Source organism: Pezoporus wallicus, unplaced genomic scaffold (genome assembly GCF_028554395.1).
Source record: "Pezoporus wallicus isolate ANWC-B61680 ecotype Strahan unplaced genomic scaffold, APGP_CSIRO_Pwel_v1 contig_7985, whole genome shotgun sequence".
NCBI lineage: Eukaryota > Metazoa > Chordata > Aves > Psittaciformes > Psittacidae > Pezoporus > Pezoporus wallicus.
In genome coordinates this window covers 1,737,873-1,765,532 of record NW_026636538.1, presented here as the reverse complement: position 1 = coordinate 1,765,532, position 27,660 = coordinate 1,737,873, and the positions used below count along the sequence as shown (strand labels likewise).

At 38.5% G+C, this 27,660-nt stretch overlaps 1 protein-coding gene across 10 annotated transcripts in view; it reads right to left on the bottom strand.

Annotated features, from left to right (window-relative positions):
- Positions 1-27,660, bottom strand: part of VPS13B (vacuolar protein sorting 13 homolog B) — a 442,303-nt gene that overhangs the window by 198,987 nt on the left and 215,656 nt on the right. For 9 of the 10 annotated variants that reach the window (XR_008971116.1, XM_057400543.1, XM_057400540.1 and 6 more), the window contains 3 exons: positions 23,571-23,805; positions 12,585-12,805; positions 7,604-7,810 (listed from right to left, as the gene is read on the bottom strand). Coding sequence is in view for 9 of the 10 variants with exons in the window: in XM_057400543.1 (XP_057256526.1) it covers positions 7,604-7,810; positions 12,585-12,805; positions 23,571-23,805 (663 nt within the window). In the remaining variant the exon portion in view is untranslated. Of the gene's footprint in view, positions 1-3,311; positions 3,468-7,603; positions 7,811-12,584; positions 12,806-23,570; positions 23,806-27,660 lie in introns of those variants that run through there. The other variant, XM_057400549.1, reaches the window with a different exon arrangement.

Here is a 27,660-nt window from a genome sequence, read left to right as displayed (position 1 = left end):
AGTTTGCTGGAGGGTGGCGACCACTGCTCGGGGACTGGCTGGGCATTAGTCAGCAATTGTGTTATCTCCCTCTTCACTATTAATACTGCTACTATTATTATATTGTACTTTATTTCAATTATTACACTGTTCTTGTCTCAACCCACAGGTTTTACCCTTTTTCTGATTCTCTTCCCCGCAGCACGCATGTGCATGCATGCGGCTGCATGCTACTTAGTTGCCCACTGGGGTTAAACCACACCATCTTTGAAAATTGTTAAGATCTAGAGATGTAAAAAGTTAGCTGCTGCTAGTATCAGGTTTCTTGGTTTCAGTCTCCTCATCTCGCTCTTGAAAGTGAATGAAAGGAAAGAAATCAGGCTATAGCTCCATAAGACAAAACTTCAGGCTCAGTACTGATGGAGATGCTATATAGCACTGTAATGCTCATTCCGTGGTGATACTACAGAAGTCAAAAAATAAATATCCTATTCTCATCAATGAAGTTTTAAGAAAATCAGTGGTATTTCCATAATATTATATATATTTTATTATAAGCTGGTACATTTTTTAAAAATCATCATAGCTAGATTTAGAAGCAAACTGCAACACTTGCTATATGGACTGAGAAATCAGATTTTGCTTTATGAAATGTCATTCAAATGAAGATGAGCTTTTGCTCTTCAGATATCATTTGTGAAGAGGAAAACAAAGAAATATGAGTCCAATTCTAACTTTACCATGATTCAGGACTATTAATCCATCTAACAGTGTCTTTTCGTTATGAATGTAACTAGCTAGGACCTAATTCAGGTATGTGCAAAATATACCCTGAGAGTTTCTAGAATTAAAGCTTCTGTTTCTAAATTTTAAGTAGTTCAACTTTTTAAATCTCTAGGATTAGAGATTAGTGCTATTATTACTAATAATCAGTGGCTAGGGAACAGCAAATTAAAAAATGCCTGTTTTTTCAAACTTCAGACTGATCTGAAGTGACTGGACAAGGACAAAAGGGTAAGAGCAAGATTAACCAGAAAGAAATCACAGCTGCCTGTGCATGAAGGAGCCACCCAAAGACAATTTCACTGAATCACAGAATTGTTCTGTTTGGAAGGGTCCTGTGCAGATCACCTCATCCAATCCCCTGCCAAACCAGGGCCACCTAGAGCAGGTTAGGCAGGTTTTGAATTTCTCCACAGAAGGAGACTCCATGACCCTCCTGAGCAGCCTGTTCCAGTGCTCTGCCACCCTCAATGTAAACAAGTTCTTCCCCATGCTGAGGTTAAACTTCTTCTGTTTTAGTTTATGGCCACTGCTCCTCATACTGTTGCCGGGCACTGAAACCCCCTTTCAGTCTTCTCTAGACTAAATAGGCCCACCTCCTGCAATCTCTCTGAGCCCTCTTAGCTCAGATCCTTAGATGGATTTCACAGGATATCAAGAATTGGAAGCCAATTATTTAAACCTAATAAATTATTTTTTATTATTTTATATTATTTTATATAAAGGACCCTGCGGTGTCCTCCTCCTTTTTTTTTTTTTTTTTTACAGCTGGAGTATATTTCACGTTCTTTCTGTACTTCAGACAACACTTCAGACACTTAATTTGCCAAACTGTATCTCACAAACTGTGACAGAGGGGGTGGGAAGCACAGTCAGTTTCCTCCTTGCCTTGCACACACACCCTCACTCTCCCACTGGACATGCTCCAAAATGTTTTTTGTATGAAAACTGACTTTGTTCTAAAAGTTTGGCAGGTCTCTACATTTCTGATAGTTAAAAAAAGAAAAATAAAACAATAGTAAATGAAAGGGTATGGTTAAGAGCAAATACGCACTGCCACCATGGCAAGTTCTGAATTTTATAATTGGTTTCTTTTATTTTCGCAATTTAATGTCTTCAGATGTTTTATACATTTTGTTGACTTTTTTTTTCATAGAGAGCTGGTTTTGTTTAGTGGTTTGAGCACAGAGATAACTTTGTTCTGTAGAAAACTGACACTAATTTTCCCACACTTTTCTTTAAGATTAGCCTTCTGAAGATATCAAATGCTGTACTATGGCGCTCAGAGAATCTTCCAGTTGACAATTTTTGCACAAGGTTACCTTGTGTGAGATTCTTGAAGAACTGCATGTATCTAGCATAACCCCAGGCATATATAAAAAGCAAACTAACCCAGGAATGTGCAATCAAATTTAAAAGGAGCAAATCTCAAATTTTAGGGAGTGTGGTTCCCTACCAACTTCCAAGCTTATTAAATCTACAAAGTTTACCAAAAAACAGAGCTACCAGTACAGGCACAGATGTATCATTAGAAACTGCTTCCTCCTTTTCTAAATACATAATGAAATAGACAGTATATCTGATATGCTATAAGCAAAAAATTCACAGATGAGGAAAAGTGGCCAACATGCTTGCAGTCTCTGTTACTATTGCTGAAGCTAAGCATTCACTGGCTTCATTCCAATGATGCTTGCGATGCTGATGCTTGTCTGATTTGCAGATGTTTCTCACACTTCAATTTCTGTAGCAAGTGAGGCGGCTTTATTAAATCATATTCAAAATGTGTAGCACACAACTACATAGCTGTACAACAAAACTCCATTTAGTCAATGCACAAGTAAGGCCTCCACATGCACGTATTTCTGGAAGTGAACTTGAAAAGCAGTCCTTGAATTTCAAAGTCAAAGGAGGATGTTGATGTAGAACATTACCAGAAATAAAGGAATTTGTGAACCTCTGGACACAAACAGAGGCAGAGTAACCTGGGGGTCAGACACCTGGACCTGCAATTGCCAGGGTTTTGGAAGCTGTTCTACCACAGAGCCTGCAAGTCCTTGCCAGGGTCTCAACTTGTGTGCACTACTGCTAGCTAGCTTGAGAGCATAGCTCTAATTGCAGTAAGCCGAGGCTTTCAGCGATAACCTCTTCTTCACAGTGTGCCAGCTGCAGAGCTTATCAACAGACATCCCCAGCTGCTCAACACCATGTCCCCGGTAGCGGTTCCTGGGTTACTGGCTCCACCCACCTCCTACTTCAACAATTCAATGTGAACATACTCTGATATTTTTCTGTCATTCAAACATATGTAAACAGTTGAATTGGACCATTCTTTTCTCAGTGGCAGAAGCACTGCAGATGCTCCTCCAGAGGCAGATACTGCTATACGGCTGTCCTTTGGGAGCTGAAAAATGAAGCAACTGCATTTCTTCTTAGCCTTCTGCTCATGGTACTGTAACCAGAACCACTGGGCAGAGTCGCAGGGGCTAAAAAACGGATGGTCTGCAGTAGCTGATGCCTTTTCTCCCCCTTTTTTTAGCGAGGTCAAATTGTTAGAAATTTTTTGCAGTCCAAAACTAAGAAACTGAAGTGAGACGAGACGGTGCTCTGGTTTCTCATGCAGTTTCAATTTTCATTTTGGATTTTCAGCACCCAGCATGGTATTGTTAAATATGTTTATGCATTAATTTTCTGCTCTGTTTCCAGATCTGCAGAAAAATCAAGCCAGAGTCAGAAACCCTGAACTATTTTCCCACAACTTCTCATGCCAAGTCCTAAAATATACAATTTAATTCTTTCACCAATTGTTGCAAATTGACCAATATACAGAGTTTATTTTCTTAGCAGAATTTATCTTTGTTCATCAGGAAGATCCAAACATATGAGGCCTTCATCCTTGGCCTGCCTACAGCTCAGGGATGATCAGAGTTTGGCCACACTAATGCTATGCCTTATCAAAATAACTTCTGCGTTCTTGCTCAATCACTGAGTTTCCCCAAGGACTAAACACTTCTACCACTGTTTGTACTTAAGTAAACAGTAACAAGTGGCCTGTTGTAGTCTGTACTACCTTTGCTTTTGCTGTTCCAAGGAAGGAGGGTAAAAATGATTAACTGTTTGCAGCCCTCCAGCACTTCAACCTCTCACTCATGTTTCCCGGTCTTACCACCACCACCCAGACTAAAATTCAGTAAGCTAGGTAGCTTTACCCACACAGGCCTGTGGTGCTCACTTTCAACTTGACAGCATGAAAAGAATTACACAGAGATTAAAATATAAATCATCTATAGATCATGTAAACAAATTACTTTTTTAACTGTTTAATATAAACATCTGTGAGAGTTTGCTTTCCTCCAATTCATTTATAGGAAGTCCACTGCAGCTGAAAGAAGCTCTAAAAATAATCATTTGTCTCCCACCACACAAAATAACATATTAACTGTAAAAATCTCTAAACTTAGGAAAAAATACGCCTATCACAGCAAAGTATTGTTGTTTGACAGACTTCAAGATTTCAAGATTTAAAAATACAGGAACATAGAAACAAAATGCAGATGCTGATAAACTTCTGAAAAATCTCCACAAGTCAAAACTGCAGAAATAAATATTATTAATCACTCTATATACTTCATTGCTGCCGAGCAGCAATGACTATAAAATATATAGCTGCAAGGCTGATTGTGGCTGATGTACTCGATTTTTATACATTACCTCTTCTATTTCTTTTATTTAAAAAATTATTGTTACAACAGTCTGAAAACAAGTTTTAGTTTAAAAATACAGGGTGGTATTTTCCAAATCAAACAACATGGATCTGGATTTGCTCCCACTGACTTATTTGCGGGAAACACTAGGTCAATATTAGGTACCTTTAGATTTCTAAAAACCAAAATATATATAAGTAACCAGTACTACCATTTTAGAGAGTGTAAAGTTATAAAGTACACAGTATTTCAAGAGATTTAAAGTATTTTTCTCTTTCACTGAGGATTTGCAAGTTGTTTTCAGACTTCTCAGTATCAAGACAGCAATCAACCAAGGTTTTGTTGGTGTTAGGTCTCTTGGCCAGTAAGTGCCTGCTCTATAACCGCCTCATCTGCTTTTATTGCTCCCTTGACGGAATTCAGAGTCTGTGAGAAGGGAAAGGAGTGGTCTAGTTCCAACTAGCAGCAAAACCACAGAAAGTGATAAATGAGACCCAGGAAAATGGTAGAATGCTGCTCCATTCTTCACAGTTGGCTTCGCCTTCTTTCCCCTCTAGTGCTCACTGAAAGCATGCCTTTTTACAGTCATCCTCTGCTTCCATGCACCACCACATATTAACCTTGGTCATCCAACTAGGTGACTCACCTCACTCAAACTGGTGCCTTGACATAAAATTAGTTCTAAGACTGAAGGGATAATTTTTTTTTTAAATTTCTTTTGTTTCAAACCTGTCTTTAATAATAAGAAAGCACTAGGTCAAGACAACATTGGATGTCCCATAACAATCAAATCATTTAGATGAATCCTCCACTGGATAAACCTTCTTTTTCACCATACAGTACCAGTAAGCTTTTTCAAGACCAGCATCAAAGGTGGTCTTCAAGTGTAAACATTGACTCACAAATTCATAAATAGGATAGTACCCATAAATTCAAATGCAGCATTTTTTAGCTAGTAATCTTACAGGAATCTAAACTCTGGCTTGACTCCCCATGACAATGAATCTCTCCAAGTGTGGAGAGATTCAGTGATTTCAGTCACGGTAATTCAAAACCTTTGTATTTCTCTTTTATTTTTTATACTGTTAATTAAAGCCCTTGTGCACCCTACATATTGTTTTTATTTTAATCACCTCAATACAACTAATATTACCATCCAGTTAACCAGAAATGGAATAAAAATTTTTCTCAGCTGCCAAGCCAAAAATACTAGCTTCCTACTTCAACAACCCTGTGAATCTTTTCCTGACAATATAAAAATTACCCTTTTAATCCTTATTTTCAGTTCCTGACAGAACTTCTTACAATCTCAAATATCTGCCCATGCATACATTCTCCTACCTCACTGTCTCCATTAAGCAATTTACACCTGCCTCATTATGCTTTTCTGTCTGTGCACTTATATATCCCTTGTGCTGGCTCTTCCTTCTCGACTGCCTTCCTAACCACAGACAGAACACTTTAGGCTGAGAGCTCTGAATGGTGATGATGGATAGGAGTTCTATTCCTCAGTCTTTCAGTCATATGAACTATGGCTTCATGCAAACATTTTCTCCTGCTTGTACCTTTCTTCCTCCTCCCATGTCTTTAATAATATCCTCAGACCATGGTCAATTTTTAAATTTATTTATCCTGTCTAAGCACAATGATACATTTCCTTCAAACAATTTTCAAATCTCAGTTGTGAAGTGCTATGTCAACTCTAAGCCTCCTATTGTAAAAAGAGATCCCATATTAATTCCATGTGTCTTAATATAACTTTCTATTTGAAGAAAATTGAAATTATGGTGTTAGTTTTACAGTGGAGAAGACCGAACGCAAATTCTAACATTGCCCTTTGATGGCTGATCCACCAAACTTCCTTTAGAGCAGGAGGAAAGTTAGATAGCCAGTGCAGAACATTTGTTGAGAATGGGAAGAAAACTAAATAAATGTTTTTTGCAAAGGGGTAGGATATGAATGCTAAACTTGGAGCTATATTACCAAAATAGTCTTGGTAACATATGGATTAAAACAATTACTGAATCACTTTCAAATAATGCTCCAAGTACAGCATGTACTCCAAATAGTGCTGTCTATATAGAGGGTCAAAACCAAACTGTTATTTACAAAACTGGTGGTTTCTGAATTAATGAAAAAGGGATTTGATGTGAGTAGGTGGAAAACCACTATTTTTGTGACCATATTGTTTTCTAACTATTATTGCTTACCTTCAATTCTGTATCCATGGTAAAATTTTTCAGAATTGAGATCACATACACATAGAACACATCAAGCCCAATGTTATCTACATAACCTAGAAACATTTTAATGAAACAACTTAAGAACTGAAACTCTAGCTCAAATACCTTTTAATGACAGTTACCCCTCTGTGTGTGTGATGCATATAAAACATAAGCATTAGCAATCAGCATTTAATTTTCTCCAAACCCAGGAATTAATATAAACCATAAACAGGGTGAAAGCAATCCTGGCCAAATGTTGTTGAATATGAAATTGCAATCAGTGTTCAAACTGCTGTGTATTTGCCTATCTTCCAGAAGTGTTCCATGAGGTGCTCCCAAAATTGCTATGTTTATCCTAAAAATGAAGCCCAGTCTCTCAGAGCAGTCTCCCTGCATTTTAATAGCTTCATGTTAAGAATGAAGCATTGCGAATGTACTACACAACACTGATACAAACTCAATTCATCTTACACATTTTTGTCTCTCTCTTGGAGCACAAACAAGGCCAACTCATTGTTCTAACGAGTAAGCCTGACGGGTACTAAGAAAATCACAAATACTAGGCCTGTTCAGTTGCACAGTCTCCTATGATGCACATATTCCACTATGTATCATCTACCTGGTGACTCACAGCTCACAATACTCAGGGATAAAGTTTAACACTGTACTGATGTTGAAAAAAGAATCAGCCTTCTTTCCTTGGCATGTCAGAGAAGCAGAACACCTTCCCATGCCTCAAAAAAGTGTTTTACAGTCTTAGGCACACACAGAGATTAAGATCAGGTACCAGATTTCTCCAGGCACTTATGCAGTGCTGTAAATTAGAGAAGCAGAAATACGTAAAACCAAGGGGCCAATCTTGCTCGCATTTGAAGATGCATATCCAAATTCTTCCATTTTTTAATGAAAGCCTACCTCTGTAGTGGTCCCAATATCAGCTGATGGGCTGTACGTGCTGGTATCTGGTGGAGCGGTTCCAACACTACTTTTAACTGGAGAGCTAGGAGGAGCAGGTCCTGTCATGGTTTCAGTATACACAGATGATTGATAGAGAATTCCTTTCCTCTGAATTTTATTCCAAACTTTAGTTGTGATCTCAGCCAGTTCATACAGAAGTTGCACCTAAAAGAAAAGAAAAAAAACCACCAACCTTTTCTAAGATGAAGCTTTCCTTAAAGGGGTGAAGAAAAATAAAAGTCCTCCACTGAGACCGAGAATGCAGCAAAAATGAACTTCTCACCATTTATGGTGTTCTGATAAGCAGCTACATTGCAACTAAAATAATTAACATCAGTTACAGTATAATGACTGTGATAAAAATAATCTGTTTTTTTCTCTAAACATATGGTATGTAGCTCAAAACCATAACCAGTCTTGTAAAAATTTACTAATATCTATTTTGACAAGTCAACAAAGGTAATTTATAGTACATTTCATATGTATAGGTACTGCCTCAGGAAAAAGGAAAATATTAAAACATTATGATATATTAACAATGCAAGAATTATGCATTTAAATAGTATTAAAATAATGATCGCACACAGCATATGAAACTGTTCCATTTTTGGAAGAATATCCACTATCAAACTCAATTGTCTCCTGGCATATGTCATTCCTATATTCAGAAACACACTGTTTAACTTGTACATTGTTTGACTCAGATCTAAGATATTTACACAAGTTTTTGTAAATAAGCATTAATCACAGATTTTGTATGACAACACACTGCAATATACTGTATAAAACAAGCTCAGAGAAAACTGCAAACAATATATAAGCAGATCCACAGCTGGATACCATACCCAACTTGCCATTATAAAAAATGGAAATTCTCATATTTATAAGAACTTTAAGCCTCAGGACATATCTACTCTATGAAGCTGGCTTCTTATGTGGGCAGAACAGATGCAGAAAAACACTGTTGTCAATCTACATTTGATACAAAACAGTACTTGATTTTGTGCGTGAGAATGTGTGATGAAGTCTCCAAGTACACGCTACAGTTCTTTCTTCAGAGGTACAGTGCTGGAATTTTATAAAAACCTTCTTAATTCATCTTGGATTTTCTTTTGAAGTTTCAAGGCTTACAATGAGCAGGTCATACACTCTTTTGCCAGAATTTTTCCTTAAAGGACATAAACTTTTTTGTGCACTTTTTGTCTTCGTACACAGAGCAATGTACAGAGAAACAATAACTGGCTGTGGCCCAAAGTTCTTTTTAGTTAACCTTTAAAATATTTTGTGTCTGCAGCACTCTGATATGCACTGGTAACCTTTAAATTACTAATTGCAAATTTCTAAGTTTTCCCTAGTCTTTTCCATGTAACACTGGAAGATCAACTAATAATGTCCATCCGATTGACTGAGTAATATAACATTAACTGGTGTTGACACTTTGCTGGCAAAAGAGTCTCTAGAAAATTAATAGGACACAGGCACATATCCAAATCATACATGTTTGCAACCCCTGTCTCCTACTCCCCCTCCCCCAAATATTTTTGGTCAAGAAACCAAAGGACAATTTCAGCTATACTTGTCTTCACGAAGCAGGGCTTCCAGAAATTTAATTATGCTACTGTTCTCAAAGGCACAAAACAACACAAAAGAAGGAGCTTGTATGTCTATATACATACACATATGCAAGGTAAAGAGGTTTGTCATCGGGTAATCCGACACTTAAGAGTTTAAATTCTTAGTGAGGTTGCAACAGTCATAATAATTAAATAATTACTTATGCTATCTTTTAAAATTGCTCAGGTTAGAATCTTTGCAGCCACTCCGAAGCAGTGCCTATTTTAGACAGCAGCGTCAGCTCTCCAAATATTGCCAGCAACCACACACCAAGTACTATGACACTAATACTTCACCCTGCTCTGAAACCAGAGGCAAAACAAGTTCACCAATTAAAAACGGCACACTTTGATAATTTTCATGGAGATACGTTAAAAAGTAAAAAAACCTAAAACTCCTCACACCAAAACCTCTTGAAAACAAAAAAAAGAAGGTGCAAGCCTGCATGCTAATAAAGTTTTAAAACTTCAGATAATTAGCTAAAGTTATATCTTGGATTATATTTAATCCACTTAAATTTACTCCATTGGTTGTTACATGTTAAATGTAAAAATGGAAGGATTTCTACTTCTCCTGTTGGCTGAAGTTTTTCAAGTGATTAGTCTCAGTATTTTGAAAATCCATTTCTGATTTTATTAGAAAAGTTAACGTTAAGTGTAAGGCCTCTTGCCTTTATAAGTATTTCTGAGCATAACAGTTAATATATAATAATTATTTTTAGTACTCTCTATTCAAAAGAAGAAAAATGGTATGACAAAAATAGGAATAACTCTGCCAGGATTTTTTAAGAAAAGTTTCCCTCTCAGGCTGCTTCTACTCCCTGCCTAGCAAAACCACACATAACTCTATAAGACCCCACTGACTACTTGGCAAAAATCTGTGAAGTTCAGTATGTTACAGCATTTTACACTTAAAAAATAACACATTACTACAAAATTGAAAATTATACCAAAAGACAATATCCTGGCAATTTTGCACACTGGAAATATCTCTTGACTTTAACAATCCTCAGAACATGGTTTCCTATTAAATCATAATAGTCATATAGTAAAATACTTCACCTTTGTTGCCATTTAACAAATTCACTAAGTATCACCTACTTTAAGGCTGTCATCTATGGACAAAACACAGTCCATCATTCTAAAGAATCAAATTTCATACTCTATTACAAATTTGTAACTATCAAATGCTGTTTATGCAATTGTATTTTCCATATGCTGTTCTTGAACATCTAGTTAAAGACAGCTGATTAGTTAGGTTAGGTTAGGTTAGGTTAGGTTAGGTTAGGTTAGGTTAGGTCAGTTAGGACAGTTAGGTTTTTTTCCCCTTTTGCATGTGTAAAGAAGAAAGAACAAGCAAGGCAGATATAAGGGAGAAAGGGCAATTCAAGAACCTTTGCTAAATGCCAATAATTTGTCCTCACCCTTTTGGTCACCATAATACTGCAGTAAATGAGTAATACTACAGTGTGCAGAGGAAAGAATATCCTTCAAGACAACAATATATGGTCTGATATTCTACCATACAACTTCACTGTAACGTATCACTATACCCGTAATATGATCTACACAGAACTTACAATTTAAACTTTAAGTACAAATATTTTTCCATAGTTTGCAAAATGAATTATATGATCACACTTCGAAGCTTGAAAATGTATTTTACTTGCTCCATTTTTCCTTTTAATTTGCACCTTAAATTTAGATAAGACTTCCATTTATAAGTTAATACTATTGATGTATTATGTATATTAACCATGAGTAATCCTTTTGGAGATTTAAAAAAAAATCAGAGTTGATCAGACAGTTTGCTGGAATTTCACTGAGAGTACATTGATCAAATGTAGCAAGCTGTTTTTCTACAAAATGTTTGCCAATTCTCTAAATAGCTGTGGTATCAAGATTAATCTTGACAGCTCTATGAAAATTAATACAGAACAAGGCAGGTTTACGAAGGCTGTGAAATTATTCATTGCATGTAATGAAAATACCACAAAGTTACAAAATAAATGTACTTTAAATATAAATATATATCTTTAAATGCAAATTGTCAGAAAAAAACATAATTTTGCCCTTTCCTATTTATACATTTCTAACACAGTAACAACCCTTTATGTGTGCAAACATATCTCTCATACAGCTTCACATTCTGAGTAGATCTTGTTGAGGCTGCTCAATTTTAATTTGGTATGTCCAGTGAGGAGTCTCACTCTACCATTCTTCCTACTGAGTGGAGCCTACCTCGTGCAGAAGACAATGGCATAAAGCAAATGAGTCAGAAATAACTTGTATGGAAAGTAGTGAACAGGGAGGGAGATCCCATATTAAGGGTAAAATAAATACATAGTTTAAATCACTTGTTTCATTCACAGAACGTGGAATGAGGCAAGGGAAAAACTGCATGCGACTGAGAAACATATTGTAATAAGTACACACAAGGCATAACATTAAAATTCCACCAGCCACCTTAGCTTTAGTATTCCCAGACTTAGGCCATAGGTTCATAAATCTTTACAAATGTGATGTGCTGTCAATCAGATCAAAACTATAATAGTTTGTGTTCTTTCCCTTTCCTTCTATTAAGTGAAGCAATGAACAGCCCATTTTGTCCATAAGGTCCTTTGAAAGATCTTCACTATGACTAGAACTTCAGAGCAAACAGCATACGAATGCAGACCCCTACTCAGACCTCAAAAGATTTGCAGTTCCCAAGAAGAGTGTTCTCTTCAGCACTGCTGGAAACATTGCAACTGTCAGGAATGCGTTCTGAGTTGTAGTAAAGATTACTCAAAATTTTGCATAGAAATCCTACTCTATTTGGAGCTACAGCAAACTTGATCCAAGTCAGTAAAATACAGGGTGCACCTTCTGAAAATCTAGCAACATCTCTGCCTTTTAATAAACATAACTGAGGTCATAACTTTTGTTTACATACATTCATCTTTTTTTATGCCATTGTCTGCCTAAAAACATTTTATGCTCAAAGAAATGTTAGTTCTCTGAAAATGTGGTAAAAAATAACATTAAACCACTTCAATGTATGAATCCACAGTGACAGCAGAACAGCATTTAATGGTACATCTGCAATTCATTTCACTCCATCAGCCAGAAGATGCATTTATACTATAGCTATTACATTTTGAGAAGAGTTTAAATTACAAAACTTGAGAGAGCTTCAAAGCAAATCTTAATCTAAGCACCTTGATCTTGATGGATTTAAAAAAAAAACTAAGATAGAAGAGAACTTCTTCCACAAAATGCATAACAATTGTACTTAAATCAAGTTATTTTTAATTTCCTTTCATAAATCAATTAGATGTACGAACCTGGGGGTTGGAGCATTTTATTTCAAGGGACTCAAGGTCGACATGGAGGCAGACAACAAATGAGTGTCTGGATTCTGGCCCCGAAGCAAGCAGTTTCTGTGAAGTGACAGCTAAAGTAGAAGTACAGCCCATTGGTTCCACTAAATTAAGTGTCATCTGTTGCCCAAGAAGAGTATATATACTGAAATGATGCAGACTAATAGTCCATGGAAAAGCATCACCTAATGATTAAAAAGAAGGAGAAACAGTTAAATAATTGCATAATAAAAAACTATGCTATCATTTTCTAGAAACTCATTAAAAGGATTACCCTAAAACCCCTTAGAAGTCAGAAAAATCAACAATCATTAAATTGATCTCAATCTCTCACAAATGTAATTCAACCATCAATTCCATTTTATACCTCAAAGTCTAAGCAATAGCAACAAATTTCTTACAACTTTCTAAAAATTGAAATCCATTGGTAATTTTAACCCCAAGACATGTACATATACAAAACATGTACAACGTAGTCTTTAAAGAAGTCTTTTGGCATTATCCCATTTTCCTCAAACTGAAGAATATCCAGAAACCACTCCCCACTTATTTCAGCATACAGACGGCAGAGGCAGTTCCTTCCATTACATACGCGTGTTTTTATAGGTTTTATCACTAAAAAATTTCTTCCACAAATTCACAGCTCGCATCCAAAGAGAGTGGTGCCAGAGTAAAGCCTATCCCAATGCCCCGCTCAGGTAAACAAGACCTTGATCACAGTACAGCTCTTTCTACTGCTTCCATTTAACTTCCTAGGAACAGAATGGTGATGGATTTTGTAAAAACAAATTACTGCAGACATACATGAGCATTTTGTTTCTTATATGTAGGAGGGACCCTACCCAGAGAAGTGCCTGGCAGTTTACCATGAATCATTATCAAGAATAATATGTGAAAGAATTGGCAGTGTCCAGCTGAATTACAAAAAGCCTGAAACTTTGGTACAATCGGTTTTCTTTAGATTGTCAGTAAATGGGAGTTTCAAAAGCAGGATCACAGAGAGAAGTATCTGGGTAAATCTTGAAAAGACCACCAGGAATTCTTTTTAGTGAGGGAATATCTTCCACAGACTATGGAAACATGATGGCAGGTACCCACCAAAGCTGTTTGATCACTCCCCTCCTCAACTGGATAGAGAAGAGAAAAATATGATGAAAAGCTTCACAGGCTGCAGGTGGGTATCTTCTCCGCTTGCAGTCCTCCCCACTACCAAAACCTTGCCACATAAAATCAATACAATCCCACATATGATAAATGGGTCACAGAGAGGCTCTACAAGAGACACTGAACTAAAACTCAAAACATGCTCAGCAGAAGTGAGGAATATGAAATAGTGACAGATACGTGAGTAATTCTCCTTTCACCTGAAACTTTTTTTTGCATAACAATTATTTCAGGTTTTGGGCTTGTTTGTTTTTTGGTGGTATTTTTTTCCTCTAAGGAAAATTCCATAATTCCATTTATCAGATTTTCTGCTGAGGAATTTGGTCTTTTTTGGTCTCCACTTAAAATGACAGAGAGCCTCTGCCCAGCATGTGAATTTTCTAACCACCAAGAGAAATTTCCTGCCCCAATTCAAAGTAACATCAGAACGGTGGAATGTAGTCTCAGATCCAAGAGTAGGCTGGTGAGCATCCACAAATCTCAGCCTGGGCTGAAACAGTTCATCTTTGTACAAAGTGCAGTCACTTGGAGAAAGAGAAGGAGAGAAGTTCTCCTTCCTAAATCAAAATTCAGAAGATTATTTAGCATGAGGTTTTATCGTTCAAGATTTGGGCCTGGAGCCATGGGTAAGAAGAGTCGAAATTAATCTAATACCCAAAGCATGGGAGCCAGTCTTGAGAATCAGAACAGAAGATGACAGACAAATAAAATGGGATGGGCGTCTGGAGTCTCACAGGGCAACAAAGAATACTAACCAGTATATCTAAAAGGTGTATGGAGAGTTGTTAGCTGCCTGGTGCGGCCTACAGTCAACACTGTCCTGCTGAGAAATGACAATACTAAGAAATGGCACAAATTGTTAACAGTGATTATTTAAAAGAAACTTTAGAAAGGTTTTGAGATTAAAATAAAACTGGATCCAAACTCTTTTTACTGTAGTATTTTAGTAAGAGTTTTATTGTTTCTTCCACAGGTGGCACTGCAATAAATGTACATGGTCAAGAGCATATACCAGAAGAGTCCGTGTGTCTCATTCTAAGAAACTAAAAACTTCAGTAGTTTATTTTGAAGCTATTACATACTGAAAATTCAGCTCAACCAAATTAACTTGAAAATATTTTGGAAAGGGTTCAGATTAGAAATTTTAAAGTAGCTAGTGAGCTGTATTTTTTTCAAGTTCAGTCAGCCAAGAAGTACAAAATACTAATTGTAATAGATGGAAAAAATTCAAATGTGAAGTCAACTCTAATGACATGTTTCTAATTACCACGCATGAACTTTGTTGGTTTTCTTTTTTTCTGTGACCGCCACAGTAAATTTACATTGTTTCTATTTCATGGATTAGAAAGAAAGAATCTCCAAGGAAAACAGCAAATGTTAACTCTACTGTGCTACATTCATTATCTACCTTAAAAGGAAAACACCAATCAAATTTTATCAATGCGCGTAAACCACAGTACACTGAGCAATGGCTGTAGTAAAGATATGGCAAATTTAGAACTACAAAATTCCCCCTAATGTCATCAATTACCTCTTCTTCACTTCCATATAAACTGTGTGACCATTCTAAAATTATACTGGAACTAATCATCCGATAAACCCTTATTTTGTGGTTGAAACTGCGTTTCCTTTTATTCATTAAAAAAAAAAAAACAACCAACCACCAAAAAAAACAAAACCAACCAGCAGTGTGCGCTTGCAGCCCAGAAAGCCAACCGTATCCTGGGCTGCATCAAAAGGAGCGTGACCAGCAGGTCGAAGGAGGTGATCCTGCCCCTAAACTCTGCTCTTGTGAGACCTCACTTGGAGTATTGTGTGCAGTTCTGATGTCCTCAACATAAAAAGGACATGGAACTGTTGGAACAAGTCCAGAGAAGGGCCACGAGGATGATCAGGGGACTGGAGCACCTCCCGTATGAAGACAGGCTGAGGAAGTTGGGGCTGTTCAGCCTGGAGAAGAGAAGGCTGCATGGAGACCTCATAGCAGCCTTCCAGTATCTGAACGGGGCCTATAGGGATGCTGGGGAGGGACTCTTCATTAGGGACTGTAGTGATAGGACAAGGGGTAACAGGTTAAAACTTAAAACAAGGGAAGTTTAGATTGGATATAAGGAAGAAGTTCTTTACTGTGAGGGTGGTGAGGCACTGGAATGGGTTGCCCAGGGAAATTGTGAATGCTCCATCCCTGGCGGTGTTGAAGGCCGGCTTGGACAGAGCCTTGGGTGATACGGTTTAGTGGGAGGTGTCCATGCCCATGGCAGGGGGCTTGGAACTAGATGATCTTAAGGTCCTTTCCAACCCTAACTATTCCATGATTCTGTAATTCCTGATCTACCACTCTCATAGATCAGTATTTTTAAATTTTTCAAGCATCATTACTGATTAAAAAAAAAAGTGTTCATTAAGATATTTCAAGTGCTTTGATAACTTCTTAACTATATAAATACCACTTTCAGATCTTTGGCAGCTGACTGACCCTGTCATCAGACAACTTGCAAAGAACTGGCGTTCATCATTTATCTGCTATTTCCAACAGTTCAAGAAGACTCCCTTCCTACAGAGTGTTTGAGTTATTTTTTGCAAGATATAAATAAGTATTTGACCTTTAATATCCCTCCCAACCCTAACCATTCTATGATTATATGATATATAATAACAAATTTTTGCTATGTGAAAGCACTTTCTCTGGTAGTTATTTGATGCACTTTGTTTCTTAGCTAGAGTAATGCCCATTATAAGCCTTTTCAAATGCATGACATATAATACTGATAAATGTACTTTACTAATAACAGTTACATATTTGCTCTCACTTTTATATGACACTTCTCTGCTTTAAAAACCAGGCTGCAGAAGTGGCAGATGTACACCATGTTGTGTATACAATGTTGACACTTGTGCAAAAAGAGAAATCGCATTTGTTTCAAATCAGTAATGGTAGGAGAGAGATCACAAAAGCTTTATCATGCATACAACCTGGGATCTATTCCCAGACTTCCTAAAGGTATCCTCTGCAATCTTCAAAAAGCATCTTGACAACTCTGTCTTCATTTGCCTTTCCGCACCCACACTGTGGCATTTTACATGGATTTCCAACATGCCCACGTTACCATGCAACATACAATGTTCTTTTTAAAAAAAATATTGCAGTCATTACATGTTAGGTCACTTTAGAACTTCCAGTCATGCAACAGGGAAGCAGTTGTACAGCTGCAAAATCCTAGGTGCACCCAGTCAAAACCCCTAAGGGCTTAAGTCCAGAGCTCACATTCAGCAGATGAGATTTAGTTCAAGACTTCAAATGTAAGCACAAACCCACAGGCTTTTCTAACTTAAATCCAGCTAGAGACCTCCAACAGCTGAACTCAACATTAACAACTTGTTCATGCAGAACTTCATTGCTATTCAGATACTGATGAATGTCATTAAAATGTGACAACTGATTTTATAAGGTCATTAACCATAATAAGTTAGTTAAATGCCATAATTACCAAGTTTTACAGATAATGACATTGAATATAAACTGAAATAAACTGAAAGAATTTAGGTTTAGATTAAACATTTGGAAGAAGTTTTACTATGAGGGTGGTGAGACACAGGTACAGGTTTGCCCCATCCCTAGCAATGCTCAAGGCCAGATTGGATGGGGCTTTGAACAACCTGGTCTAGTGGAAGCTGTCCATGGCAGGGAAGTTGGAACTAGATGACCTTTAAGGTCCCTTCCAACTCAAACCAATTTATGATTATATGAAATAGCACACTATTTGAATGTCAAATATTCATCTTACAGTTTACAGAAATTATGTTTCAGCTGTTAGTTAAAGTTGCACTTTTTTTTAAAATACAATGCAAGACAATAACTTCTAAGAATGCCAGTATGCTGCTGTTCTACTTTAAACATTCAGCCGCCATTTTTTGCAGGTTGAAATCTATATGCTTTTATTATATTGGAGTAGCTTATGTCCAATACATTTCATCATGATTTCTTCACACACTAGTATTAGAAGCCCTAATTTTCTATTTCCCTACAAGGCAGAACTTACTGAGTTTAAACATACGCTACAAAAATCTGTGAGGTTATGTAACTTGTCATATTTCACAAACAAAAGCCACCTCTCAGATTTATATGTTTGGAGTTCAGTGATTTACATGATTGTCAGTTTCCTGTTACCCATATGAGAATGTGAATACGACAGGTATCAATCAATATCAACAACAATTTTAAGGTATTCTGAACATCGGTTTCTAAATGTGTGTTACTGTGTCTTACCTAATTATCTGTATCTTACTGTATCTGATGCAACCACAGATCTTCACAAAGGCTGAATTCATAAAAGTTACCAGTATCATGTCTTTGATTTATTTTCCTATTACAACATATTCACCTTTTGGAAGACAACTCAGAAGTCCAGAAGTCCTGATCATAACAGCATATTTTGTCAAACTGTAAAGTTACTAACTATCACTACAGGTTGGAACTTCGAGAATATAGAGATGATTGTCAAGTGTTTGAAGTGGGACATAGTGTGCACAGAAAGTGACAACTCACCTTAAATGGTTCTCTAAACATTTCAGTTCTGCTTGGACTGAATTTCTAAGTATTCAATCTCTTCTTAGTAACTAGTTTACTCAAAGGGCAGCTACAAACAGGACAGAGGTCCCCCTTTCCACAAGAAGAAGAAAATGAGGTAGAAAAGGGGCAACAGGTACAAGCTGCACCAGAGAAGGATTCATGCTGATATAAGAATTAAGTTTTTTACAGTAAGAACAACCATTCACTGGAACAACCTCCACAGGGATATGGAGGGTTTTAAGAAGTGACTGAACAGGCTGCTGGTTATAATCAATCTCATCTAGGCTTCCCTTGACATGAAAGTTTGGACCAGATGATCATTCAAGGCCCCTTCCAACCTGGGCTGCTCTACAATTCTGCAATTCTATTTTAATATTTTCAGTGAATATTGACTCATGTAACTATAATCTGATTTATTTGAATTATAAAGATAATACTTAGTGTAATTTAATACCTTTATGAACTTAGTGTATTTGCTATTCAACAGAAGTTCAACAGCATATTTCATGCCTTACATAGATAAACCCATTTCTGTTCATATGTTACTTAGTACAACTGAGCTGTTAGGTTTCTGAATCAAAGTACTGTACTTAAAATGTTCTTTTAAGTATACCTATGTCGTGGTTTAAACCCAGTCAGGTAATTTGTTCGCTCACTTCCCCCCCTTTCTTGCCCTCCCCCTGCTCCCGGAGGGACAGAGAGGAGAATCGAAAAGAATTCAACTCCCACGGGTTGAGATAAGAACAGTTTAGTAACTAAGGTATAACACAAATCACTACTGCTACCACCAATAATAATAATGATAAAGGAAATAACAAGGGAAGAGAATACAACACCTCAGCACCAGCTGACCGATAACTTGCCCCCCTCAGCCCAACCAAGCACCGACCCATACCTCCTCCAACCCTGCAGTCTCTCAGCCCTTCCGGCTAACTCCCAGTGACATCCTCGGCATGACGTGCTGTGGTATGGAATACCTCTTTGGTCAGTTTGGGTCAGGTGTCCTGTCTCTGCTTCCTCCCGGCTTCCCCTTCTCCCTGGCAGAGCATGAGGCTCACAAAGTCCTTGGCCAAACCAAAACATCATTGTTATCAGCTCTGTTCCCGAGCTGAAAGTCAAAACACTGCACTGCACCAGCTACCAAGAAGGGGAAAAATGACTGCTACTGCTGAACCCAGGACATTATCCACCCCTTATTCCATGCCATTCACGTCATGCTCAGATCCCACATTTTCAATATACCATCACTCTTATCTCGGTGCACTCTTAACTTAGTGCATGGACCAGTCACTATAAAGCTGCTGCGTCCATCTGGTCCATGTCAGGCTCCATCTCTTGTAAGAGTCTTCCAGAGCAGGAGAGACTGTGTGCAGTGGTCACACTCATGAATAACCTGGGCAATAGTGTCCATTGTTAAGTCCACCCCTCGATCATGAGTCCATCTCTGTGATGCATCTCTGCTCTGATGGCCTGAAGTGCCATGGGCCCACCAGGCTTAAAATAATTCACTGTCCCCTTCAGCAGTTTCTGCAGCTTGCTGCTGGGGACTCCACACAGCTGCCTTCCATCTCCAATGCTTCCAAAGCACTGGAGGGGCCCAGTGGACTAGATACTTGCCCATACTGTCCCACACACCCTGCCACTCATGACTGTCCAGCCTTGGGGAAAATCTCTTGGTCCCCCTGCATCGTTGTCTAATCCCAGACAAGACCCAAACCTGACTCTGCTTAACTTTTGAGATCAGACAAAATGGTTGTGGGTAGAACACAGTCTGTGTGTGCGTCAACATGCTGATCCCCATCACAATCAGCAGGCAGGTCCCAGGGGTACCCAAAGGCCATTCAAAACCTTCAGAACTCTCAGTTGATGCTGCTGTACTTGTCACTGGGGCTGGTGTAGCTGCTGTGCTTGCCGGCTCTCCCACCGCCAGCTTCTCTTTTCCTGAGTCCAGCTCTTCCTCCTCTGCCTTGCTGGGAAATGCTGCGTGGTCTCCTGCATCCTCCTGGGGCTCGGCGGGCGGCTTCCGGGGGATGCTCTCGGCCGTCGCGGGGCTGTGCTCGGCCGCGAGGCTCGGCTCCTCCGCGGGGCTCGGCTCCTCCGCCGCCTTCTCCCTCTGCTCGGCAGCCGCCTCCTTCTGCTCCTCGACCGCCCCGGCCTCCTCCACCGGCAGCCGTCCCCTCGCGGCCTCCGGCCCCGCTCCCGCCGCCGCTTGGTGCCCGGGGCCGCTCTCCCGGGCCGGTTCGGCTGCCGCCGGCTCCCGGGGCCGCTCCCCCTCAGCTCCCCGCAGCCTCACGAAGATGGAGAGTAGGGTGAGGGCCACGACGGTGAAGAGCAGCCGGACGGCCAGGTACAAGTCCACGGCCACGTCCGTCCCGCCCTGCTGCTGGAGCCCGCCCGTATTACAAGCCATTGCCATAAAGCACAGTGAGACAAGAACCTTAGCCCAGGCCCCACACTTGATAAACACTATCACAGCAAATACCGCCTCTACGTAAGTTACAACATTCTGAAGCTGTGAGATCAAGAGAAACAACTCTGAGAGCCAATAAATCGTCATTGTGACGAGTGACTATTAATCCGGACAGATCTGTCGTTATCTCAACCCCTCGTGCCCCACGTTGGGCGCCAAAAAGAACTGTCGTGGTTTAAACCCAGTCAGGTAATTTGTTCGCTCACTTCCCCCCCTTTCTTGCCCTCCCCCTGCTCCCGGAGGGACAGAGAGGAGAATCGAAAAGAATTCAACTCCCACGGGTTGAGATAAGAACAGTTTAGTAACTAAGGTATAACACAAATCACTACTGCTACCACCAATAATAATAATGATAAAGGAAATAACAAGGGAAGAGAATACAACACCTCAGCACCAGCTGACCGATAACTTGCCCCCCTCAGCCCAACCAAGCACCGACCCATACCTCCTCCAACCCTGCAGTCTCTCAGCCCTTCCGGCTAACTCCCAGTGACATCCTCGGCATGACGTGCTGTGGTATGGAATAGCTCTTTGGTCAGTATGGGTCAGGTGTCCTGTCTCTGCTTCCTCCCGGCTTCCCCTTCTCCCTGGCAGAGCATGAGGCTCACAAAGTCCTTGGCCAAACCAAAACATCATTGTTATCAGCTCTGTTCCCGAGCTGAAAGTCAAAACACTGCACTGCACCAGCTACCAAGAAGGGGAAAAATGACTGCTACTGCTGAACCCAGGACAACCTACAAACTACAAAACTACCTCAGAAAAGAAACGTATCAGGGCTCTGAAAGCAAACAGAAAGACCCGATTGTGGGATATTTTACAAGCTATTTTTACAGTACGTTGACATCTCGAGGTCAGTAAGTCCCTGTGAGTAGGCTCCAATATCCCCAAGTGACAGTATAACTATGCTCCCTCTTTCTCTGCTTTTAGTTGTTCATGCAGTAAGAAAAATGAGTGATCATACAGCTTTCTTTAAAGTAACTATGCATCCTTGTAAACAAGCCTTTTACTTAGGTCTTCTTCATAAAAGGACTGATTCCAAAAACAGTTTCCAGGAAAAGCAAGGTTGAATAAACATAATTTCAGAGAGATGGTAACATGTCTTAAGAATGATGGTACATCCCTGAAGACTCGGTCAAAGATAGAATGCAAACTGAGAGACTCTCCCAATAAAAGTCCATAAAAATTATTTACCTCTACATGGGAACAAACAAAGGAGGTGACTTAGAAGCTTTGGAAAACAAAATAACATTCTGTTGGAGTTTTGGCATGGAAGAAGGCAACAGCTCCATTAGAGAATCAAAAATATCAAGATTGTGAGAACTTCTGTTTGGCATTATTCCCAGAACACAAAGCCACACACAAATAAATTCCTTACCATAGGCTTTATCCCAACAAGGGGGATTCTTTTCTCTCACTAGGATCTTTTCTTCAAATCTGGGTTTAACAAAATTCAACTGTCTCCTTCCTTTCATAAATGGTTCAAATTACATTATCGGTTAAAGCAAACAGAATAGTTTGGTTAAATTTATTTTTCTTTTATCTCTCACTTTGATTAGCAAATTAGATCATTCCTACTGAAAATTATTAGGAAAAACATACCTTTCTCTTTTTTTTTTTTTCAGTTGGCAACATCTCTAATATGACAAAACCACAACAATTCTTTCCAAATAATAATAGTTCAAGAATACAATAACGAACTGTACACCAATGTACTGGTTTGGGCTGAGATACTCTTAATTTTCTTCATAGTGGCTGGTATGGTGCTATGTTTTGTATTTGCAATGAAAACTGTTAATAACATGGGGATGCTTTAGTCATTACTGAGCAGTGCTTGCACAGCGTTAAGGTATTTTCTGCTTTTCACACTGCCCCACCTGCAAGTAGGCTGGGGGTGCACAAGAAGTTGGGAGGGGACACAGCTGGGACAGCTGACCCCAACTGACCAAAGGGATGTTCCATAGTATATGATTCCATGCTTAGCAAAAAAAAGCTGGGAACAGGAGGAAGGGGAAAGACAGAGTTACGGCATTTGCTTTCTCAAATAACTCTTACGTGAGATAGGTCGCTGCTTTCCCACAAATGGTTGAACACCTGGCTGCTGATAGGAAGTAGTGAATTAATTCCTTATTTTGCTTTGCTTGCATGTGCAGTTTTTGCTTTACCTATTATATTGTCTTTATCTAAACCCACCAGTTTTCTCACTTTTACCCTTCTGATTCTTCCCCGTTCAGCTAAGGGGGGGGCAAGTGAGTGGCTATTCTATGGAGCTGAGCAGCCCACTGGGGTTAAAACACAAAAACTGGCATTTCCATGAAATTTTTAACTTAATTATGAGGCACTATCTAATGCATTATGGCATTAACATAAACCCATAAACCATAAAGTTTTCCTAACCTGCCTCAGTTCTCCCTCGGGATTCACAACTCACTGCCTCCTTCTGTCATGTCAAACCAATTGTAGGTACACAAAAACTTGAATGACAAAAGCCAATGCAGGTAAAGATTGCACTTCTGAATTCTTTTGGCTTCAAAAACACATAAAACATGACAAAATTAGCTCTCTGATGATGAGTTTCGCTCTTATCTCTGGGGACCAAACCCTGTCATTAGTATTTCTAGCCATCAGTAATACATAATATTAAAAAAGCAGCATAGCACCAGAAGTTTTCAAAATAAAGTGATGATAATTTTCATAACAGTAACAACTGGAAATTAAAGAATAAGTGTATTTGAATTTATCACACTACCTTCTTCCAGGATTGGTCTCAGCACAACAAATGGGATTTCCTGCAATGGTTCCATGTGTTTGTGTCCAGCACTCATAATCTTTATCTGGGGCAAGCAGATGACAAGTATGCCAGGCATACTGGTCTGCCCATGGTACCAGCTTCGCACAGTCCCAGGAATGTCACCCGATACAATTGTACTTGGGGAAGGCAAGCTGTCATTCGGAAGGAATACACAACAAGATTGCACTTCAAGCTGAAAAAACAAAACCAAGAACAATTTCTAAGAAACAGATCACCATTTTTTTTCTCCCAGTGCGGAGTATTCATCTTGGTACAAAGCCTCAAGTTACTCATCTATCACGGTTCATTGAAAACGCTCTTGGCTTTTAGTTGAATTAAGAGGAAAGATGGTATAAAATGATGGCAAAAAATGTATACTTGCAAAGTATGATTATGGCAGGGTAGGGAAGAAGTGTGATTTTGGTCTGTAAATTTGATCAGAAAGGTGTTATCATATAAACAGAACATACCTCTGTCTACATTTCACCAGCTTTTTACAAGAAGCATAATTGAGTCACAAAATGTTCTCACAATAAAGCTGACAAAGGCCTTCTCTTTTTGTAGTTCGTTAGCTTTTGTTAGCAACAGCTAAGCCTCTAAAACTACCCAACAATTTATATGCTGTTACTTTCTATAAAGACTTCTTTTAAGACTTATTTCAGGGAAAATTCCATCTTTACATTGTCAAAAGCAATGAGCATGTACAAAAAGTCTGACCATCAGGTAAACTAGGAAAAATATAAACTGACTTTAAAACAAATGGATGGGTGCATACATACACAAAGATGATAAGGGTGCTTGAGCACCTCCTATATGAAGACTGAAAAAAATGGGGCAATTCACTCTGGAGAAGAGAAGGCTGTGTGCAGACCTCATAGCAGCCTTCCAGTATCTGGAGGGGGCCTACAGGGATGCTGGAGAGGGACTCTTCATTAGGGACTGTAGTGATAGGACAAGGGGTAACGGGTTTAAACTTAAACAGGGGAAGTTCAGATCAGATATAAGGAAGAAGGTCTTTACTGTGAGGGTGGTGAGGCACTGGAACAGTTTGCCCAAAGAACTGGTAAATGCTCCATCCCTGGCAGTGTTCAAGGCCAGGCTGGACAGAGTCCGGGGCGGGGGTCATGGTCTACTGTGAGGCATCCCTAGGGGGTTGGAACTAGATGATCTTAAGGTTCTTTCCAACCCTAACCATTCTATGATTCTATGAAAGAGAGAAATGAATAAAGGTCACAAAGTTTATATAGCTTTTCTCCCGTTTTCATTGCAAAAAGAAGTAGTGCAAATGAAAAAGTGCAATGTGAAATTGCACTTTTTTGTTCTTTATTTTCAAGCAGTGCTGTTACCCTGAAATATTTCTGACATTCTGCCATCTCCTTGTGAGCTTCTAGCAAGGCCAAGTGAACCCAAAGCAAGAATTCAACTCATCACGACTTGTTAACTCGGAGACAGTGTAAACTGCAGTCTCAGTTAGTCTTCCTTGGCTCTTACATGTAATATTCTGCACCTGGATATCAAATAGCCCTAACAGCCTGCACACTTGAATGGTTTATTAAGCAAGTACAAGCTATGATTCAGTTCATGTCTTCACAATGTTTGGAAAAACCTAGTGTATGAAATGTTGGACACAAGATGTTATTTATAGCTGTGACAAAAGAACATTTGTTTGCTGTAAACTTACGCAACAGTGTCTTTTGATTTGACATCATTGAAGACACCACAGCTAGGGTGGTGGAGGGTACTCCTTACCCTCCCCTGAAGGCTAACAGTCCCCCAAGACCACAATAATGATTTGCAATAGAGATGGAATTCCCCAGCACTGTAAGTACTTTGCCAGCCTAGTGAAGAGAACACAGATATTCATCTTTATTTGAACATTTTTGTGCCCTTTTGCTTAGACAAACTGACAAGAATTCACTACAGAAAAATATAAGTATAATTTTGCAAAAACAAATACATTGTTACACGAAGTCTGTGTTTGTTTCTAGTTTTAGAACTGTTTGAGTTGTAAAATGAAGTTAATTACATCTTTGATAAGTAGTTTATTGATCCAAGGTTGCAGGGTGCACTTTATTTATACTGGATGAAAAGCAACGGTGTATTGTTTCAGATGTAATAAATTTGGATTTATTTTTTTTAAATGGTAAATTAGTCATTGTGTCAATTTGCAAAGATTTTTACAGTGACACATTAGATCGTTTTCTGGTCTATTAGTAATAGGTTGCAGGTCAAGCCATTGTGGGATAATGATAAATAGATGACAAGAGAACTTCTGATCAGTGAAACTTCTGTTCTATCTGTGCATTTGCTGAATAAACAGTTTATAACAAATCATCCATTCTCCATATATATGTACCCGTGAGGATTTACATTATATGCTGCCACAAACCATGTGGTAATAATAATCAAAAAATTCCACCACCTTGAAGAGATACTGTACTTCATCACATTACCAGCAGCAGGATCTGCAGGAGATGTTTTACCGAGTACTCTTGAGAAGAGTTCTCAACACTCAGTAGGGTTTTTACACTTAATTTTACAGTTCAGTACATCTTTGTACTGAAGAAAATTCATTAGATCATTTTTGTTGTATTTTACTTTGCCATATCAAGAATATTGAAGTAGAATCACAACAGTTTCACTCCTTCAAATGCCTGATGAAAATTACTGTTTACATAGGCAGCTACTTTGCAATTCATTTTCAAACAACTTAATGGCAGTTGAACCATGAATTTTGGTGGGGTTTACATGACTGCATCAGGGCCTCCATACGTAATATTACAGGTTTGCTTACAGATATGGTTGGCTTACTTGTGCTTCATTTAAATTTTTATACAAATAACGGAATTTTGCAACATATTATTGCAGGATTCTAAGGCCAATACAATGCTCACGGAAAATTGCACATCTTAGTGCAAGGCATGCAGTTATTATAATTACATAAGAAATAGTGAACTTGGACACACAAGGGCCCAAGAAGTGCAAAACTGAACTGCACCTGCTGAATTTCTCAGAGGCAGATTCTGCTGACACCCAACTATCAATTTCAGTGGCATTCATGCACATTTATCTGACAGAATCTGGATATCTGTTTAATAACAAGTGCCAGTGAAGAAATGGAAGAGTGTGCCTAAAATGATGGATCTATATGTTGAACAAAAGTGAGAATGTGCGCTACAGATTGCTTCACCAATCGGAAAGCGCTTTAAAATATATGTAATCCAAATTCTTAAAATTAAACTACATCAATAGCATATACTAAAGCTATCATATAAATCTTTTTACACTTTTTAAATAACTGTTAAACGGTGTGTCTAAAATTGTGAATTTAATGTAAAATGTGACTGATTTATGTAACTGAATATAAATCTGCAGCAGTAAATCTTGCATTAATGTAAGGATCTGACAATCCAAGGGAAAGAAAATGAAGTAATCTGCCAGTAAGAAGTCCTCAAGCTGGGGGTCAGATCCTACTCATGGAAACCATCTGGTTGGGACCCTCCAAGCCACACCAAACACAAATGATCTTTTAAAAAAATATCCTATTCATTAATGCTTCACAGCTGCACTGAGTGTTACTTCATTTTTCCATGGCAACATCCTTTCTGTTTCAAGGATCTTATTTCAGTTTTGGTAGCAACATGTTCTTTTGCCAATACTGAACACATTCGTGTGTTAAAGAGAAGGAATTATTACAAATTCTTGAAACAGAATCACTCCCTATTTTCATTTCTATTATGTCAAGGCCTATACATGCTAAGTAACGTACACTAATGATAAACCAATGAAGTAAGCAGTATCTTCCCTTCTATTTTTAAAATGTTACACAAGGCATTTGCTCTCAGCTTTTACTAATATATAAGCCTAAAAAAGTGCCATGACTTTAAGACTTTTGTACAGAAATGAAAGTATTAAGTTACTGGAATAAATGGAGTATTTTTAATTCATATTCTATAAAAAGCGAATGCAGCTCAATAGAGAGAACAATGATTATATACTGCAGGTCTTCCTAACTGAAAAGGGTAAGCAGGAGGGAGTGAAACAAAAG